The sequence below is a fragment of the Capricornis sumatraensis genome, chromosome 13 (assembly GCF_032405125.1).
Source record: "Capricornis sumatraensis isolate serow.1 chromosome 13, serow.2, whole genome shotgun sequence".
Classification (NCBI taxonomy): domain Eukaryota; kingdom Metazoa; phylum Chordata; class Mammalia; order Artiodactyla; family Bovidae; genus Capricornis; species Capricornis sumatraensis.
The window spans coordinates 55913607-55935695 of record NC_091081.1 but is presented as its reverse complement, the minus strand read 5'-3'; the positions used below and the strand labels follow the sequence as shown (position 1 = coordinate 55935695).

Here is a 22089-nt window from a genome sequence, read left to right as displayed (position 1 = left end):
ATTAATACTGCCTTGCTAGAGACAGAACTGTCATCTGGCTTCTGAGCATCTCTAGAAATGGGAACACCGTATCCACATCCAACTTGCTCACTGATCGTTTATATCACATTTAAAAACAGCACATTCTTAAATTTCATTGTTGAGAACACATTTGTATTTCCAACACTTCTTAGATCAAATTCAACTATTGTAATTTTTGGAGACGCTAACAACACATCCTAGTCAAAATATAGCCTTGTGCTTACATATTCACAAAATTGATAATTCTTGCCAAAAGAGCAACTTTCTTTGTTATCTAAGCAAAAATGCATGTTTTGATTTATGCAATTTCTCACATTAATCTGAAGAGAATTTTCTCATTACGTTTTCCTAAACACAGCATTCTTGGCAAGGACAAAAATAAGCGCCAGCGAAATGAACCTGTCAAAGAACGTTCGTTGACGCAGCAGCTCTTCCACAAGTCTAATAAGGAAAAGGTAAACACACTGTGGCTACTGAGGGTTAGTGTCCCGCCAGATAAAGAGCAGTAAGTGTATGACGAGCACAGCATATCCAGGAAGACCAGGAAAAGCCAGTGGGGTGGCCTGAGAAAATGGGAAGCCACGACCCAGGCAGGAGTCGGCTCTGTCTGCTAGGCCTCTGGCTTGCACTCCTGCCCCGGACTATGCACAGATCTGCCGGCTATGTCTGATAGGTGACAAGGAAATGAGCACCTCTGTGTCAGTGCACGTCTTATAAGCTGCGATGCCTACTTCTTCCTCTTTCATCCCCCCAAACAATACGTCATTCTCCACTATGGCTTCAATTATACCGAAAGATTTTTTTTTAACCACATTTCTCCGTAACATCTTATATGATTCTCCTCCCTTCACTTAGCAAATACAACACTGAATCTTTGAAAAAACACTGCAGAGACAATCACTGAAAGTTTGTGAAATGGGGGTAGACCACCTCTGAGGTCCACAACCCATCTGGGGAAAGGTGGTCTTAATGAGTGGCTGGTACCATAAAGCAGGGGACAGGACTGTTGGCACAGACCTTGCTGTGACAGGCAAACCTCTCTGCTCAGACCTACTGCACCCCTAAAGAGATTACAGACATTGCTATAAGGTGGATTTTCTTCCCAGAAGACCAAAAAGGAAAATTCTTTGTAAATTTGATTGTACCACACAACATAATGTCAGTATTCACCCATTTTTAAGATTTCTTTGATCTTTTCCTTCATAATATGAGCAAACAGCCTTTGGTTCAATGAACATCTTAGGGTTGTAAAGCAGAAAGGTACATGTGTCAAAGTTTCAATATTAGTTATTACTTTGTATCTCATATTTCAATTAAATCGAGTTTTTATAGTTGCACTAGTCCCTGAGTTCTTTGAAGGCTAGATCTGTGACTTATTCAGAAAGCCATGCCCTGATTCTCAGTGACAGGGGAGTGGTCAAGAGCACAGTTAGACTGGGTGCTATTCCTGGCTCCCTCCTCACCAGCTGTCAATTAGGCAAGTTAGAGAAACCTCTACGGTGTAATGGTGGCTTCACCAAAAAAATGAAGAAAGTAACAGTCCAATATTATAGGGTCACTTGAAGGTTATCCAATACATGCTATTAGGAAAAAAAAACCTGCTGCTCAAAAATATTTACTGAATGAAAGAATTTATAGATATATAAAGGAGTCTGGCATACTAATGAGTTATTTGGATTTATATACCATAGTCACTCCTTATCCTGGTTTTGCTTTCTATGGTTTCACTTATCTGAGGTCAATCTAAGTATGAAAATGTTAAATAAAAAATTCCAGAAATAAACAATTATAAACTGTGCACCATTCTGAGCAGCATGATGAAATCTCACGTTGTCCCACTCTGGCCCTGTGAGAAGCAAATCATCCCTCAGTCCAGTGCATCCAGCCTGTTAGTGACCTGGAAGCCTCCTCGGTTACCAGATCCACCGGCAAGGTATCACAGTGCTTGTGTTAAGCCATCCTTGGTGTACTTCATAGTAGCCCCAAAGCACAATAGCAGTGATGCTGGCACTTCAGGTACCTATAAAGTGCTTCCTTTAGGTGAACTGGTGACCATTCTCAACTTCATGGGGAAATCATCTCTACAGTAAAAATGAACCTTCTGTCAAATTGTGAGGAAAAAGATCTGCCCTAGTTCTCCTGTCATACCTCAGACTGCAAAAGTGAGGGCCACAGCATGTAATAGCTGCATAGTTAAAACGGAAAAGGCATTCAATGGGTGCAATATGACTTCAGAGAGACAACATTCACACAACTTGTACTACGGTACATTATTTATAACTGTTCTATTTTAATATTATTGTTGCCAATCTCTTACTGTGTGTGATTTATGTCAAACTTTATCATAGGTATGTATGAATAGGAAAAAAAACATAATCTATATAGGGTTCAGTACTATCCCAGGTTTCAGGCATCCACGGGGGATCTTGGAACATATCCACACAGGGTTGGGGAAGGTAGGAGAGATACTACTGTAAGGCCTGAAAGTAATCCAGCTGCCTTCACTGGCCAAAACTGAATCACTCCTAGGATACAGTATTTTTATCTCCCCTTAATCATACTGCTTTTGGCTTGGAGTCATACAAGCCACAAAAAGGATTTTTAAATGGATATTTGCAAGTGGAATCATGATCCTGTCTACATGCAGATTTTTACTCTGAAACACACTGAACCCCATAAAGCAAACTTGGCTGCAGTGCTGCAGAAGGCTTTGAGGTTACAGAAATTTAAGGAAGAAGAAACCTATATGAAGACAGAACAACCAGGTCAATTTTACAATTCCTATTAATTCTTAGAGAAACAGGCAGGGCAATCTTCAGATGTTTTAAGGACTGAGATTCACAACCTGCATAAACTAGATAAACAAGGAATCATTTTTCTTACTGGGCAATCCAATTAACATGCAGTTAGAACACTTTACACTGACAAATTATTTTAATATATACAAGAATAGGTGATGCCTCTGTTCTCTAAAAATCCCAGTTAAAATCACAGAAATTTCTTACTATTCCAGTAATATTTGAATATGTCTAGAAATAACCCAAGTCGCCCAAGTAACACATCAAATTTCAAATGTATAATTTTGGTTTCTCTTTTAAGTTACTTAGAAGTAACAGGAAAATATTGAAAGCCACTTAATTTTGACCAATGTATTCTGAAACATGTCTATTTATATTTGTGCTTTTTGTGATCTTTGCTGCTAATCTACAATAATCTCACCTCTGACTATTCAAATTGTTGAGTCACCCAATCAGAATATTTTACCAAACAAATACTTTAAACAAGGCCCGCGCTCTTCTCACTATTAACGGTCAACCCAAAATGACTTTAAGACGTAAAGTAACTATAAAACTAGTCAGGTTGCCAAGAAGCTACCGTAAATCTATTTTCATTCACGAATGCATTCTCTCCCAGGAATATTTAACTACACATACACTCTTCATTTTTACATGGTCATCATAGCAACCATAGTTCATATGGATCTGAATGCAGAATTAGTTCATATCTATTAAGTATACATAGGAATCATTATTGTCCACCTACAAGGGACAGGCACCCACTATCCGACCACAGAAGGAATCTCCATGTGAGTGGAAGCACCAAATACCTGTGAGGGCCCAGGTGTCTCGCTCTCTTAAAATGGCCAATCCCTTTACATCCTGGGGTTGTGCAGCCACCGTGTTCTGAGGCTTCCATCAGTTCTAAGGGGCCTATTAAAAAGCCAGAAAAAAAAAAAAAAAACAAAAAGTTAAGGCTGTAAGAGGCAAATACCTTGGAGCAAAATAAGAAAACAACAATGACAACAACAATTTTTCAATCAACACTTACACACAGAAAAAGAAGGCGCTACAAAATTAAAACTATGTTTAAAGTCTCTACTTCTAAAGGTTTTCCCTAGTACTTCATTCACACTGTCTTTCTTTAATAGTGAAACGGTAAACTTTGACCCAGCTCTCTTTCAAAATGTCACAAATTCCAGAGATACCTAAATCTGAAATAATGAGATGATTCTAAACAGCTTGATCAAGTAAATAACATAATTAATATATGAACACTCGCACGCTGTGAAAACTTCAAACACACCAGGAAACAGAACAGCTACAGATCCCCTTTAAGTGACTCTCTTCACATTTCATACCCTCCTTAATCCTGACTAAGCATGTTAACATGACCTTCCTAGATGTTCCAAGCATTCCCAAATGTACCTACATTTGCATATGTACATGTATCAAATCTTTGGTTTGCTTCTGCCACATAAATTAGGGACAACATGGGTATATACTATTCTGAAGCAGTCTTCTTTGGTCTTTAGCTTCAACTCAATAGTAATATTTTTATGATTTGCACAGTAGTTGTACTATGAGTTCACCAAAATTCAATTAGGCAATATTTGTTCCCAAGGTTAATTATTTTAAACATACTGTGACCAACATCATGCAGTGCATTCTGGTGGCCTTTTGCAGTTTCTAGGTGACATCCAGGAACAAAGCCACTAGTTGGGAAGGGCATGCTAAATTTTTAAGAAACCCCATAATAGTGTATTGTATTTGCCACATTTTTCTTTCTACAATATATTTATTTTCCTCCACAATTGAAATCCAATGTTAAGCTCAAGGCTTCACCAGTGGCTTAGCGGTAAAGAATCCGCCTGCAGTGCAGAAGCCGAAGGAGACACGGGTTCAATCCCTGGGTGGGGAAGATTCCCTAAAGGGGGACATGGCAACCCACTCTAGTATTCTTACCTAGAGGATCCCATGGACAGAGCAGCCTGGTGGGCTACAGACCATAGGGTCGCAGTCAGACATGACTGAAGTGACGGCACACACATGTTAAGCCCATGGTGTACCTTTTTCAAAAAATTGAATTTAACTAAAACTTTTATTGAGGTGACAGTAGGCTCACATGCAATTGTAAGTAATAACACAGAGGGAGATCCTTTGTACACTTTGCCCAGTTTCTCCTGATAGTACTACTTTGCAAAACTATTGTATCCAGTCACTATTAGGATATTGACAATGATACATTAAATTTTGATAGTCTGACAAATTGTCTTCCAAAATTTAGTACTAGTTTTAAAAGATGACGATACTGCTAAATAAAAGAAAGTCTAGGCACACACTAGTTTTTCAGATATTAAATTTTTTCTTATGTACTTTTGACTATCAGGTTAACTAAAAATGCAGTAAGAGGAAAAACAATCATATAGAGAAAAAATGTACAGGAGAGAAGTGGAATGAGAAGGAAAAGAGAATAATAAGCACACTACGCAATAGTGGAAACATTTCTTTAAGTAATCTTTGTGTATCTTACTCAAAGGAGGTTGAAGAGGATGCCCAGTTTTTGAACACCAACCGACAGGGTGAATGTCAGGAGAATCTGCATCTATCCAGTAATCATAGCAACTATTCCAGCCGTCAAAGTGAACCTGGATAACAAAAAGGGATCAACAGTTTAATTCAGGTCACAAAAATCCCTACAGTAAAAACTCTGCCAATGGTAACCATCTTCATTCTGACCTATAAATAGTACACTGAATATACAAATAAAAACACAATAGACGTCAGATGCATAAAAATTCAAATATTGAAAACAGAACAATGAAAGTTCTAGAAGAAAGCATGAATTAATGTATTAAGATTATCTTAAGAGTTTGGTAGCCTTTGTAAGCAAGATGCCAAACTCAAAAGCCATAAATGAAAGATGGATCAATTCGACTACATCAAAGTTCAGATCTTCACAATGGCAAATACTACTGCTAGCAAGATGAAAAACCCAAAAGAAACCTGAAAAACATATTTGTTAACATGTGAAAATGTATTTTGTTCTTCAATTCGTAAAAAAATCATATATCAGTATAAAAAGATGAAAAATCCAATAGGAAAAGTGGAAAAGCAACAAACAGCTCATAAAACAGAAAAATAAAAATAAATGGTAAACATGTGAAAAGACAATTTCACTTATAACTAAAAAGCTACAAATTAAAATCACAAGATGCAATTATTTTCCTTTCAATCTGCCAGAATGTTCCATTTCGGTGATTCCTAGAGCTGGTGAACATGAGATTAATGGACGCTCTCATAGACCACTGACAGGAGCCTTGACTGGTGAGATATTTCTGGAGAGGTATTTGGCAACAATGATTAACACTTAAAATATATCATCTTTGACTTGATAATCTAAATAACTCAATTGATTATTGTGCCAGAAAAAAACCAGAATGCCTACCATCTACAAGACTGGTTATATAACTTATGGTATATTTATGTAATGGAGAAGTACAGAGTTACTAAAGCACGTATATATGGGTTCAAAATAATGTCCTTTGCAATGGATCTGCTTTCTCAAGCTTAGAAATCAATTAATCCTAGAATTAAATCCCATAGAATTCCACATCTGCAGGAAATCATGGATAAAATTTTTAAATGGAGAAAAAAAATCACAAAGTTAGTCAGGAGGAGTAACCAGTTTAAGATTCACAGATCCAAAATAAACTTGTTCATCGTTCACATACATTGCATATAAAAGCAACACTTAGAGCTGTTTAATTTGAAACAACCCTTTTCTTTCCTCTGATCGAAAGTAATGTTCAAATAACGCTGAAAGTTAAGAATATCAGCTTATGCTGTCAGTACTACCAATAAATAAGAAGTTATACATAATTCATAGCATAAAGTAAGTTTTAAGCATTCTAATTCTCAACTAATCATCATATGATAGGGCTCTATTTTACTAGATACATAAAACTCTGTTTTCTTATATTTCTATTCCCAAATTTCATTTCTTCTACACTGGAAACAATGTTCATGTAACTCATGTGACATTTGTTACATTTTACAAAATTTAGCTATCTTCCTATAGCAAACAAACTCAATCCTAATAAGTAAATGGTTCTTCAACCTGGATACACACTAGAATTACTTGTGATAACTAAAAATAATAAGAAAAAAAATGGCTGAGCCCACCAAGGAGGTTCTAAACTCAGAGGTATAACTTGGGTTCTGTGCACCTAACATGTCATTTACTTAACTTCTAAGTAACTCTACTATATACTGAGAATTTCCAATGATACTAAAAAGGACACCATTCTACTGCAATATAGAGTCCCAAACCCCTTCCTGCTGCTGCTGCTGCTAAGTCGCTTCAGCTGGGCCCAACTCTGTGCAACCCCAAACCCCTTCCTAGTCTCCATTAAAACTGATATCTCAGTTTGGCAATGGAAAGTCATCTATCAAAGATGACAGATCTATTGACAATATATGACAATATGCAACAAAAAGAAGACAATACGTTAGTTACTGTAAATAAGCTGAATCTCTTCTACAAACTAGGCTGGCTGGCAACTGGGAAAATTTTAGCAGTTAAGGTTAAATTTCAGAGTTAAAATTTAATTTAAATATTATGAACAGAGGAACAAAACAATTCTCTGATAAGGAGCAAATACACTTAAAAACTGCTATTTAATCACTTCTATGTGGAATCTAAAAAATCATACAAGTGACTGTATATGCAAAACAGAAAGATTCACAGATATAGAAAGCAAACTAGTGGTTATCAAAGGGGAGAGGGGAGAAAGAACAAATTAGCAGTACAGGATTAATAGATTATAAACTACTGTGTATAAAACAGATCAGCAACAAGTATATACTGTATAGCAAAGGGAATTATAGCCATTATCTTGTAATAACTTTTAATAGAGTATAACCTGCAAAGATACTGAATCACACTGTACATTTGAAACTAGTAAAATATTATAAGTCAAGTATACTTTAATTAAAAATTGCTATCAGAAATATGTGTGTGTTAGTCACTCAGTTGTGTCCAACTCTCGAGACCCCATGGACTGTAGCCTGCCCAGGCTCCTCTGTCCATGGAATTCTCCAGGCAATAATACTGGAGTGGGTTGCCATTCCCTTCTCCAGGGAATCTTCCCAACCCAGGAAATGAACCTGGGTCTTCTGCATTGCAGGCAGATTCTTTACCATCTTAGCCACCAATACTTCAATTAAAGATTGCTATCAGAAATTATGCAAACATAATACATAAAAAAATTAAACCTAATTAATACTCTTACTATGGAAGCCCAGATGAAATAAATTTATCATAGTTTGCACAGTTTCATTTCATCTTTACTATTTGAGTCACTGGCACATTAAGAGGTTTTCATAAACAAAAAAATCACACTTTCTCATAATGCTAAGTGATAGTTGTTCTCTTGCTGGGTCCTATTTTGAAATGAAATAAAATTACCTAACAAAGAGTAAGAGAGAAAGATAAATAAACATACAACATGAAATATTTAAGCACTGTACAAAACACAAGTGAAAGTGAAAGTCATTCAGTCGTATCCAACTCTGCAATCCCAGGGACTACACAGTCCATGGAATTCTCCAGGCCAGAATACTGGAGTGGGTAGCCTTTCCCTTCTCCAGGGGATGTTCCCAACCCAGGGATTGAACCCAGGTATCCCGTATTGCAGGTAGATTCTTTACCAGCTGAGCAATAAGGGAAGCCTAAGAGACATTCAAAAATATTTATAATAGAAATGTTCCACTATAAAGACAATTAACATAAAAGCAACTCAGCAATGAGGCCGAATGAAAATTCTAAAGAAAATAGACTACTAGATATAAAAGCATAGTACAGATAATGTAACATATTTTAAAACATAGTTTAGGAAATTAGATACATTTTTTACCTAAAAGTGCAATTTGGACCCTTTATAAAAACTGAATATTCATTATTGACAATTTCAAGATTAAGACAGATAATAGTTTTTGAGAGCACACTATTTCATTAAAAAAAAAAAAAAAACTAATTTGGTTGGATTTTCTGTTGAGGCGAAAGGCAACTCAATAAATCACATTTTAGACCCAGGTGCTTATTTCCACTCTCTTCTGAAATGAAAGTTATGCTTGAGAATGTATAAACCCAGAAGGACAAATGGAGAAGGGAAGCAGCTGACAGACGTGGCAATGAGGAGTGCGGAGGGCGCAGTGGGCGAGGGAGAGCTGAGCCACTGGAAGGTAGTGGGTAGGCTGCAGCCCAGACTCCGAGAGACGGGGAGCAGGGCCAGGGTGAACGAGCTCACAGTGCAGAATCCAGAGACTCAGTGTGGAGGCAGCAAGTATGTCAGGAGGTCTGGAAAATGACAGGACTGGCTCAAAGTCTGGCAAGATAATGGAAAAAATCCCTCAAACCAAAGTATGTTATCACAAAACATCAAAATATTAGGGACAAAGATAATCTTGAGAGTTTCCAGAGAGAAATTGTCAGAGAGAAGGAACCCAATGGCCTGGGACGTCTCAAAAACCAACATCCCATAAAAAACAACCTAAACTTAATTAAAAAAAAAAAAAATATATATATACTATTGGAAAATGAAGTATTATATCGCCTTCTGAACAGATTACCTTATACACTGTATCTACTTTTTCTTCCAAATACATACTTAAAATATTAAAAGTCAGTCATAAATAAGGAGAAAACTTACATAGATTAAAGTAAGAAAAGTAGAAAAACACAAAGATACGTAATCACTTAATTTGCATATTCCTATGATTTTACTGATGTAATTTTAGGACTTCACAAATTAAACGTCTGCTAAAGTTTTCATCCAAGATGTCTTGTTAAAAAAAAGAAAAACAAAACCACAACAGGGATACTTACTTTTATTCGGTGATCATCTGTGTCTGCAACTGTTGCTACTCTAATAAACATGGGATTTCTTTTGTCTATGACCTCAAGCTTCATTTTTTTCTGGAATCCATGTGGTGGCTTCTGCCGCAATAGAAAATTTTATATAGTGAGATACAGAGGCAGGGAAGGTGAGCTCTATGTCACAAAGATAGAATTTTTTTTTTAATTGAACTATTATAAGAGAACCAGCCTCCCAAACTCAAGTTCCTAGAATAGCTTTGGACTTCATTCTCCTTACCAAAAAAAAAAAAAAATCCCAAATCTCACAGCCAAGCCTGCAGGCGATAGAAAGAGCCTGAGCAACTAGCCGCAAGAGCAAACAGGAAGCCAAAGATCTTAAGCTGAAATTCAGAATACTGCGGTTTTTTTGATTAGTCATAGGGAAGACAATAATTTTTTCACATTACTTGGAGCTGTCTTGGCGAAAGTCAACAAACATGAAAGTTATAAAAGAGAGGAAAGAGCATTCAAGTTGTAGAGAGGAGACACAGAAATTAGCTTGACACAAAAAAAGTAACTGAAGTCTTTCTAAGACGAAAATTAGCAATCAAGACACACAAAGTGGAACTGTTCTACAAAGAACAGGAATAGGGCTACCTATATCTCAAAACTCAGCAGAAGCCCACAGCCCTCTGAAAAATTTATGGGCAGAAGGAAAGGTGATGGCTAACAGATGTAATAGAAGTCTGGCCATGAAAATCAAGTGTGAAAATTATGCAAAGGAACAGAACAACTAGTGCAAGGCGCCCAAAGGCCAAGCTAAAGGAATTCTGATTTTCTCTCCGATATCACTGTGACAGTAGATATGCAGACTGAGCTTGACATGATTTTATCCAGTTCAAAGCAAAACTGCAAAGCAGCTCTTTTCTGCATGAGGCTAAGTTAGAGGGTCAGATAAAAATCCATAAAATGTCATGACTCTAAACATTACTCATGTATAATCCTGAATTTATGGCTTTTCTTCACGTAACAATTTTTCTCTCAAAAATTTTGCTGTTCTTTTCTGATGTATTTGGATCCATACCTACTAATTAATTTTATCATTAAAAATCCTATAAATTTACACACAAAAGGATCTATTAAAAACGTTGCTTATAATACTGTCACTTTTTTTTTAAAAAAATCAAGTATTTAATATATCTTTCTTTTCTTTTAAAATACAAATTATAAAGCAAGTTGTTTGAGATTTAAAAAAATTTTAAATACATTTCATTTTTGTATTCTTCCCTTGCACGCAAATGAGGTTAACTTTGAATCTTAATAGGCAAGAAGCAATTACCTAGGTTAGAAAGACACTATAATCAAAACAGATGATCTTGTATTGCGGTGGTCAATCATGATGATTTATAGCAATAACATTAAACACACACACACACACACACAACATCTCAGCTTGCCATAAAAAAACCCAAAGGAATGAAAAAATTAAGTTTTCGTTATAAAACAATAGATATCTTGTGCTGTTTGGTCTTTCAGAATATCTAGCTGGAAAAACAGAAGTCTGCTGTACAATCAACTCACTGCAAACCAATTCAAACATAATTTTCCAAGGAGACTTTAAAGTCCAAAATGGAAGCATTCTTTAGTTGGCAACAACAAACCCCCTCCCCGCCCCAGTAATCATTTTCCCTTTCAAAATTGTAAAAATTCAAAAACATCTTTGGTCTTCTGCTTCTCTCTCATTTCTGTTTGCCAATACTTTTTCTGTTCTTAAATTTCAATGACTGAACACTATTACCAACACAGATGAATCAAATATTGTAAAGTATAATATCTCACCACTTTGAAAGCTCTTGCAGGAGCAGGTAAAGAATTGGTTTCTTCTAAGTATTTATCCCAAGAAAAATGTTTCACATTTGGATAACCTAAGAATGAAAATAGTAAATCCTATCAGGTTTAACCAAAATGATAGCGACAACCACAAGCAGGCCTATAAAATTATGAGATATTGTTATCATTATAATGAAGAAAGGCATGCTCATATTATGCAAAACTACTTTGAACTGATTACACATTTGGAAACACATGTAATAATGAAGCAGTTTTCATCTAGATCATGATTTCTCTATTAACTTTTAAATGAGAATATATATAATTTGCATTCTCAAGTTAGGACAGTCTTACAACACAAGATATATACAAACACACAAATATAAATACCCTTTAATCTAGAAATTTTACTTCTATTAATCTAGGAAGAATCTCATATGTGTGTACAAAGAAAATGCATCATTTGTAAATGTGAAAATGTAAAAATCAGTTAAATGACCATCAATATAGAAATACACACACACAGAAATATTGTAAATGTAAAACAGAAAGCATTTATCAAAAAGAATTAGGCAGGTTTATATATATACCAATATGTGAAATATTCCAGACAATCATTATTAGGCAAAACAAATAAGATAAAATAAATCATAGAAGAGTATTGATAGAATGTATAAAAACAACATCCTTCCTCCGTCTCACTCTCCTTCTGTTTCCTCCAGAGTCCAAAGCCCCTTAGGTAGACATGAGTAGGAATTAGTGTTGGCCCAGTAGGGGAGGAAACTGGTTACTTTATGTAGTCCTTACTTGCTGAAAAAGTAAGTAAATATACTGGAGAAAACAGAAGCCAGATTTCTGACTATAAATATGAAAAGTGAAAAACTAGAATGAATTCAGTGGTGTTAGATATGAACTGCAGCTAATGGTATACATTCATGGTTTTCAATATCTATAAATGGATAGAGAAATAAACAAATTATTATATATTTACTTAACCATATGTCCCCTGAAAGGCCAACAGCAGCATCAGTTCACTAGCAGTGAGCACATCGAGTGTCCAGATCTTAGTGTCTACAAATCGTGCTCTACAAAAATAAACCACGGAGTCTGGGAGAAATGGCTGACATCAAGGTTGGGTCAGGGAAAGCACAAGATAAGCCAAACAGTGCCAGAAAATAGGAATTGTCTCCAAAAAATAATAAAAAATGTCAAAAGGACACAGAAACCAGCCTGAAGGGTCTCCCACTGGCCAAATGTGAGAAAATCTGAACATGAAAATAAATAATGTTAGTAATGGAATATAAGCCACTGATGATAATAGTAATATTTGGGTCCATGTTGATATAAATAAGTTAACTGAATGCATAAATAGGAAGATGAGAAAGCTATTTTTTGCAGAAGAATGTCATCTAATTATGTACAACGAAAGACTGAATAAGAAAAGTTACCACTTAGCAACTATCAGAATATTAATTCACACTAGAAATATCAACAGATGCTAAAACTAGGAATCGACATGGGACTGAAGTGCAGGATAGTTATACAATTTCAAAGTGTCTTCTCAAAATACTTAATCATTACAGACAAAAAAAAACCCTAAATCCATGAATAAGCCTGGTAACTATCATCTTGATCAATCACTGGTAAAAATCAACCAATAATGAGATAAACGGACATTAAGTGGCACAGAAGATGATCGAATAAGAACACAGCACTGTTTCTGTGATATTCCTGCCAAAAATGCACACCGTGGGTCTAATTACCAGAAAGTACCCATCATGTTCAAATTAAGTAATATTCTACAAAATGACCAATTTGTAATTCTTAAACATATGGAAGTTATAAAAGTCAAGGACAGCATATTGAAGGAGACCAGAGAAACATGACAACTGAGCAATATGCCATTATTTTGCTATAAATGACATCCTTCATACAACTGACAAACTTGGATGGGTCTCTGATTCAAGGTTATCTAAATGAGCTATTTACTGTTCTTACAACTTCTCTATACATTTGAAAATGTTTCAAAATACAAGTTTGAAAGAGTAAATATGCAAACATTTCCAAGTAGTCAATAGTTTACAGCGCATTTTTAAGGCATATACCTTGCAGAATTTAAATAACATTAAAGCTGACTGTGCATGCATGCACGTATGTGTGCGCTCAGTCCCTCAGTCGTGTCCAACTCTTTGTGACCCCATTAACAGTAACCCACCAGGTTCCTTTGTCCACAGGATTTCCCAGGCAAGAATACTGGAGTGGATTGCCATTTCCTCCTCCAGGGGATCTTCCCGACCCAGAGGTCGAACCTGCGTCTCTTGTATTTCCTGCATTGACAGGTGGGTTCTTTACCACTGCGCCACTTGGAAAGCTCTGCATGTATGTGTATACAGAGGCAAAAAACGTTTCTGTGCAAAGATATAATAACCACCTATTAAGCCATTAAGAGAGAGAATAGTGGTTATCTCTAGTTTCACTCTAAACTCTTAAAAATAAGCATATCTAAATGGATAATTTGGTAATTCAAAAATAAAAATCATTTTAAAAGACATGAAGACTTTAATTTTGGAAAAAGAACAGTAGATGTACAAAGGTTAAAAAAGAACATGAATATGAAGTAGCTGGCAGGGCTGCTCATGAGACTGATCTACAAAGGAGAAGGGCAACTGCCTAGGGAGACAGGTGATTAACATCCTTTCTTTTCATAGAGAAGATGTGAGACACAAGCCAGGAATCTGCCCTTAGAGAACAGGGTCCAGAGAAAGGACATCTTGTTTGCCATAGATCCAAAGAGCAGAATAACATCAGCACAGGCCTTGCACACCAGTCTTTTTATTTGGCAGGTTTTTACTTTTGTTTTTTTAACCTTTTTAGTTAGTATGATAAAATATGTATCACATAAAATTTACGAGTTTAACTATCTTCATGTGCTACAGTTAGTGGCATCAATTATATTCACACTGCTGTGTGTTTGGTACTTTTTCACATGCAATTTTGTATTTTTTAATTTCGCCAAAAAGCTATATACTTTCTCTGCTACTGAATTATAAAAGTCCATGAAAAGAGACAGAAGACTTGGTAATCTGCCCCACATCATAAGTCAGTAATGATACCTCACACACCCCTTCCCAGGCTGTGAAGACATAGCCAGGAACCTGCTGTTCACTGGTCCTGTTAATTTAACAGATCCCTGCATGCATGCTAAGTCACTTCAGTCTTGTCTGACTCTTTGCAACCCTATAGACTGTGGCCCACCAGGCTTCTCTGTCCAAGGAATTCTCCAGGCAAGAATATTGGAGTGGGTTGCCAATGATGACCAAAAGGATTGTAAGGAAAAAAATAAAAAGATCAACATCAAATTGTGAAGTCCAAAAGAATCTGTATAATATAATATAATTCAGATGGTGACAGTGGCAGTCACTGTTCACTGGCTCCTAATATTATGTAAATCCCAGAACCTAGGAGGGCTGAGTGGGGTCTTCCAGGCAGCAGCACATTTGAGCTACCAAACCATTTAATATCTTACTTTAACACCACATGGTTTATGCAAATATTCTTTCACCTTCAAAACAGCTCTGTAAATCAGTAAAGAATAGGAGCTTTCATCCCTGAACACAGAAGAAACTGCAGGAGGTAGAAGGGACTTGCCTTGCCCATCATAGGAACGGTTGGTTCCGAGTGACTAAATGGTCAGGCGCTAACTGAGAAACAGTATCAAGGAACTAGGGACAAGGCTAAAAACAACACTAGCTGGCAGAATAGAATGAGACAAGTATCTGAAGCTCCAAGCTGAGTCTTTGTTGCTTACGTGCTGTGGGCAACATCTACACAACAGCTCCTAACAAACCAAGGAGGCATCCTTTCCCTATGACAATGACAGTTTTCATTACTCACAGGAGTATCCACAAGAAGCCACATACGCCACAATGATGCTCTGTGTGAGCTGACCACTCTATCATTTCATACCAGCAGTAGCCAGGGCACATTAAATAGTGACATGCTCAAAAATTCATTGTCTTATGATGAAGTCACAGAATCTGTTCTTTAGCACATGAAAATAAACTCAAATTGACATAAATAACAAACAGCAGACACATAATCAACACAAACCTGGAGGAGTAATGAGCGTTCTTCGATGCTCTTTACACCAACCAACTGGATGAATGTGTGGACTAGAGGCCTCACACCTGTAAGTTACATAAATTTAAAAATGGTAATTAGGAAAAATTCTCAAATACCAGTAAAAGTTAAAAAAAAATAAAAAGGTTAGTGATTGTGAACATTTTACACCGAGTTCTACCTTTTCACAATCTATCTTATTTGGGAAAAAATGGCTAAACCAAAGAATTTTTCACTCTTCCAACATATTAGTACTAAGGAGATGTCTATCAGATACATATAACATACAAAACTGACACCAGGCAAATAGTTTTTGCTCCCACACAAGTGGTGTTATATTCCACAACTGCAAAAATAGCAAATATAAAAATAACGTCACTAAAATTTGGACTTTCCATTTAGGAAAATTATTTGGAAAAATAAACATGTATATAAATAGCATATACACAGGCAAGCTAAAATTATTTCAGTATTTCTAAAGACAAATATACAAAAGCAGGAAGCGCAATCACCCTCAAAAAGCAAACACGCTCTCTCTATTGCCCATTAGAATGGCAGAGACCAGGTATTAAGATGGGGTGTTTCCTTTCCTTACCTCTTCTCTTTGTCATCTTTACTTCAATCACGTATATGCTTTGCCAAGGCCTCTTTACCAGTATGCACATCTGATTCCTTGCTCCTAATCAAACTTGTTCCATATAGTACTCATCCCATCATGCAACACTCTTCATTTATTCATTCACTCACCCATTCATTGAAAGGTTGAGTGTCTATCATGTGCCAGACACTGGGATAGGCACTGAGGATACAGTAGCAAAGAAAATATATACCAACTTTCAGCCTCTTGGAGCTTATAGTATAGTGGGAAAAGAGGAAATTAATTAACAAACAAAATCTATATTCTGGGGGCAAAATGTTATGCAAAGAATTGGAATAAAAAGGTAGAGCGAAACAGTGGCAAGATATTCCTTCGAAACACATAGTCAAGATGACTTCTTAAATAAGACGACATCTGAAAAGAGTGAAGAGAGAACTGAGCCACTCAAATATATACAGGAAAGCCTTCCATGCTAGGGGACAGCAAGTACAGATGATGTTTACTAGAACATTTTGTGAAAGGTTTTATGCAGAAGAGTGGCATAATCTGATTTATGTTTTAAAGAAATTATTCTGACTGCTTTGCAGATAATAAACCACATTTGGGAAGGAGACAAAAGGCTGCTGGAAGGTTTTTGCCAGAGTTGGTGAGGGTAACCTGAACCAGAGTGCTGGTGGTGAAGATAATAGGAAGTGATTGTATATTTAGGTCAATGTTCTAAAGGAAGAATCCACTGGATAAGCTGATAGATTTGACGCAGAGTGGGAGTGAAGGGAAGTCCAGAACATTCCAAGGCTTTGGGCATGGCCACTAGAAGATGGATGTTACCATTTTTTGAGATAGAAGACTGCAAGCACAGCCTGACATTCCAAACAGTGAATGAAGAGATCTGATATTAACATGTTTAACAAGCATGTAAAGTAGTAGATCATAAGCACAAAAATTTAGAATTTAAGGGCAAGATCAAGGCTAAAAACACATTTAGGAGTCATCGGCAAATAGGGTGGTGTTTAAAGCCATGAGCAGAGATGTGACCATCCAGAAAATGAGTACAGAGGACAGAAAAGAGAAAAAGCAAAGAAGTCCAAGAAACAATGACTGGTAAAATAAGAGAGAGAGAAAGACGAAATCAGTTGGGTCAAATGCTGCTGCTTGGTCAAAGAAGAGAAAAAGCAAGAACTGATCACTGGATTTACCAACGTAAAGGTCACTGGTATACTTGATAAGATCTGCTGTGGTAGAGCTGGGTATGGGAAAGGGCAAAAGCCTGAACAGAGTGGGTTTAGGAGAAAATGTTAGGAAATGAGCATAGCTAGCTCAGAAAACACATTTAAGGAGTTCTGTTTTAAAAAGAAGCAGAGAAATGAGACATTAGATAGAAAGCTTTTTTTTTTTAAGCTGGGAAATATTTAGGGGAGCTAGGTGAGGCATATATGGAAATCTCAGTACACTTAATGCCCAGTCCCTTCAGATGCATGGTTTTAAACTGTATAAGCAAAACTATGGATCTTGATTTTCCCATTATGCTATTCTTTCCTGGAAAATCATTTGGCTACGGATTATTAGTAATGATGCAGCCTTTATTTTAGGGAATTTTTTATATTATTCTAGGGAAAACTTAATAGCTCCTTAAAAACGAAAAAAATAACAAATGTAATACTTCTTTAATTTTTTTCAATTTAAGACAACTATCAAGTACTTCTAATTATGTCAGGTTCATGATGATTAAAGTAAAAGTATTAGACACAATTCTGTTTATTGGATTTCTCTATATATTACAAGTAAGGAAAACACTGTAGCATATTTTGGCCACTTGTTCCTGTACAGCCAAAATCTCATATAAGGTTTTAATATTATTTAAATATTGATCAAAGTCACCATTTAAAATAAACGGTAAATAAAATAAAGAAGCTGTCTCAACTATGAAACTAAAAATAGCCTCATTTTTATCTAGTTGACTTACAGCCCCTCTATAAACAAACAATACTTCCTTCAGAAGTGGGAAGGCTGTGAAATTATTTGTTACTATTGAAACACAAGTCATCTCTTAGTCCCATCTAGTGTTCAAAAGCAGAAATGTAACCAAGAAGAAAGACAACGAAGAACAACTAATGGTGAAATGTTTGGCAAACTGCTGCTCCCTGCGCCTTTCCTTTCTTGAGGGTTTTTATGGGTATTGTTAAGAAAGTCCATTTCAAAACAATTTTTAAGTCCATTTCACAAGTAAGTACAAATTATTTATGAAGGCTGCTAAGACCCAAATCAGACCTAGATTGGTCAATAATAATAGAAATAAGAATTCATGAAGGACCCACACTTGTCATATAAAGTGAGCAAACATTAAGACCCTCATTTTATGGAAACACTGAGAGGTTAAGTGATTTCAGGTTGAAAGTAAAGGGCCCTAGTTTCATCAGTCACTGGCAAAAGCTAAACAAAACTGATGCACACACACTGGGCTCCCCAGATCTCGGCAGAGAGTCAGATAAGAACATTTCAAGTTGCTCATTTAAGGAACACATCAAAGTCTTCATTTCAAGCAATAATGGTTTAGATTCTTTGAACAAATACAGCACACTTGGTCTCTGCTGCTGCTGCTGCTGCTAAGTCACTTCAGTCGTGTCCGACTTTGTGAACCCCACAGACAGCAGCCCACCAGGCTCTGTCGTCCCTGGGATTCTCCAGGCAACAGCACTGGAGTGGGCTGCCACTGCCTTCTCCAATGCATGAAAGTGAAAAGTGAAAGTGAAGTCGCTCAGTTGTGTCCGACTCTCAGAGACCCCATGGACTGCAGCCCACCAGGCTCCTCCGTCCATGGGATTTTCCAGGCAAGAGTACTGGAGTGGGGTGCCATTCCAGAGCATGATGACTGCCAATTTCTTTCCCGGCTCCCACTCTGTGCTAACTCTTCAGGGCTTCCATCACTCTGTTTTACTAAGCCCCAGACCTCATCCCGAGTCATCTCGTTCTCCTTTTCATCCTTAATTCATTTCCAAGCCCATTCCCTACTGAGGCTGTTTTCAATATCCATAATTTGCTTCAAGCATAAAACCTGATTTTCTCTAACAAGGTGACTACCAGGAAGAGACAAAGGAGGTGTCATCTCATCACCCTAACATCAATGTTCCTTTCAAGTCTTCATTTTCTCCACACTGAGAGAGAAGAAAGCTCATTTCTCCCCAAGGCTAGCCCTCCTCCTATGGGACTGGGGTCCTCAATTATCCAGTCTCAGATGTCTCCACTCTCGCTCAACAGTGGCTTCTTTCCTCCAGCCTAAAACCAAGCCCAACACCTGAGGGGCTTACTCCCTCTGAGACAATAACCCACTTTCACCTTCAGGGCTAAACTCTGCCCGATGTGCCTTACGGACATCTCTTTCAGTCAGTTCAGTTCAGTCACTCAGTTGTGGCCGACTCTTTTTTTCAACCCCATGGACTGCAACACCCCAGGCTTCCCTGTCCATCATCAGCTCCTGGAGTTTGCTCAAATTCACGTCTGTCAAGTCAGTGATGTCATCCAACCATCTCATCCTCTGTCGTCCCCTTCTCCTCCTGCCTTCAGTCTTTCTCAGCATCAGGGTCTTTTCCAAAGAGTCAGTACTTCGCATAACGGCCACCTCTTTTTAACATTTTGCAAACTGGTTTCTGTTTCTGAAATTCTTACTTTAATCCTCACAACATCTTGTGAGATAGGTACTATTAATCCTTTTTGCAAAGAGGGCACCTAAAGCTTAGAAGGACTAAGTCACTTACTGAATACCCCAAACATATCCCTGTTTGCTCCATGGACTTAAACATAAGTCAGTGCTTTCCTTGGCCAGAACTATTTCATCCCAACTTCTAAGTACTAACTCCTATCATTCTGTATGATCCAGTTCAAATTCCATGTCCCCAGGAAGATCTTTCTGAGAAAGCTTCTATGAGTCAGCCAGTCCTTCCTTCCACATGCCACCACAGACAGCAAGAAGTTGGTTCTAATAATTAAGCGCTAACCACCATGGCCTCTGCAGCCAAGACAGAGGTGTTGTTTCTCTCTGTTCCCAGACACCCACCGAGCCTCTCAAGACTGAAGTGCAGAGGTCCCTAGGTCCCTGTCATCTCTGTAACTCGCCAGCACCATCAAGGGGTGTTTCTCGAATATAATGGTTGATGACACACACACTGCTCTGAAAAACTGACAACACGATGCAAACTTTTCAACATTATTTGGGGAGACACATAAAATTACTATTACTCTTAATGTATACATGTAAAACAGCCTAACTACTAGCAACAAAAGTGTAGAGAAAACCCAGAAATAAACCAATTTTTATTCTAATATATGTATACTATTTGCTCTCATTAAAAACTACTACAACCCTACATAAATTTAAATCCCACATAGCATTTCTCTTTGAAAGAAATGTTTTAGTGCAATTAAACATGCAGTACCACAAATGTGTGTGTGTGTGAGTGCGTGCATGTACACGTGCATTCAAGCACACTTTCAAATTCCCACTAAGGTAAAAAGAAATAAGATCACTTCCCAATTCAAAGGAAAAAAATCTCATTTTCAAACTATTTTAAATTGGGAAAGCAATCCAATTTGTAACCTCAATTACATACCTAAGTAACTAATTTATGCAGATAAAAACCATTCCAAAATTCAAAGATCAAAGAACATAGTATTTAATAAGGTTGGAGAAACTGCAGTGCACTTAAGTTATTTTCAATATGCCTTAATTGTATCGAGGAAGAGAACACACTGTTATTCTTTTTCTGACAATCAACAAAATATAACTTCAATAGTTAGAAGTGTAAGTCTATCCTCAAAGTACATTCCATTCTAAAAGTAATTTTTGGTTGTGCTTGTAAAAGTGCAAAATCATTGCTGAAAGAGATCAATTTTTTCCCCTGCTCTTTCTAATAAGAAACCAGGACGCTTCCTATTCCCTAGGCATTTGGCATCAAAGAAAAATGTGATACATTCTCCTAGACTTTCTCGTTACTTTTTTTTCCCAGAAGAATGAATGCTTTTAAAGGAAATACATATTATGTCAAATAAGGAACCTACACTTTTAAAACCCTATAATATTTATAGGACCACAAAAATAACTGAAACATTCACCCACTGTGTTATATCAGGCAAAAGCTGTTTTTAAAAAGTTCTCCCTGAAACAATCAGAACTTTAAAAGCAAAAGCTCTCATTTCAACAGATTCTAATAAATAAAGTATCATTTATTAATAAAAGGACTGGATCCCAATTGTCATGTTGGTACTGCCATCAACACAGCACATCAAACACAGGATGGAGAGAAATATGTTCCACCCAGGACAGATTCCAGTATTTCTAAATTCATAGTTTTCTCATCTACTCACTCATTCAAGACAGGTATGGATAATTTTAAATGAAAAGCCACCAGTTTGCGGAAAATATGAGAAAGAGAAGAACATGGGAAGCAATACAATGAGGATTCAATCAGCAAATCCAGGCTGTGGCACAGTCAACAGGACAATCTGGTTTCTTAAATAAAAGTTACAGTGGGAAGAAAACGATGAAGGAATAGGAAACTATAAATTAAAAGAGATCAAGAGAAACATCAAAGCAATCATAAAATGCACACCCTATTTGGACCAAAAGCTAATAAACCAAGACAGCTGGGGGATAATGTTTTAGTATGTTAGTGACATGATGCTATTTATAACTTTATATATTTGAAAAAAGAAAAAGAAGTTCTATCTTTAGAAGATACACATTCAGACATGAAATGCTATGGAATCTGGAATCTGCTTCAAAACAGTCCTGGAGTTGGGATTTTAGAGTAGGAAACACCGGAAACAAAACTGGTATATATTGGTAATCGCCAGTAGTAGGTAATGCCTGCAGGAGGTCACTCTACTGTTCT

At 36.8% G+C, this 22089-nt stretch overlaps 1 protein-coding gene across 1 annotated transcript in view; it reads right to left on the bottom strand.

Annotated features, from left to right (window-relative positions):
• The window catches only part of L3MBTL3 (L3MBTL histone methyl-lysine binding protein 3), a 99063-nt gene that overhangs the window by 32225 nt on the left and 44749 nt on the right, over positions 1–22089 (bottom strand). Inside the window, exons 14-18 of the mRNA XM_068984897.1 lie at positions 15598–15674; positions 11497–11582; positions 9688–9798; positions 5332–5446; positions 3629–3731 (exon numbers count right to left, since the gene is read on the bottom strand). Of these exons, the coding sequence (XP_068840998.1) occupies positions 3629–3731; positions 5332–5446; positions 9688–9798; positions 11497–11582; positions 15598–15674 (492 nt within the window). The remainder of the gene's footprint in view (positions 1–3628; positions 3732–5331; positions 5447–9687; positions 9799–11496; positions 11583–15597; positions 15675–22089) is intronic.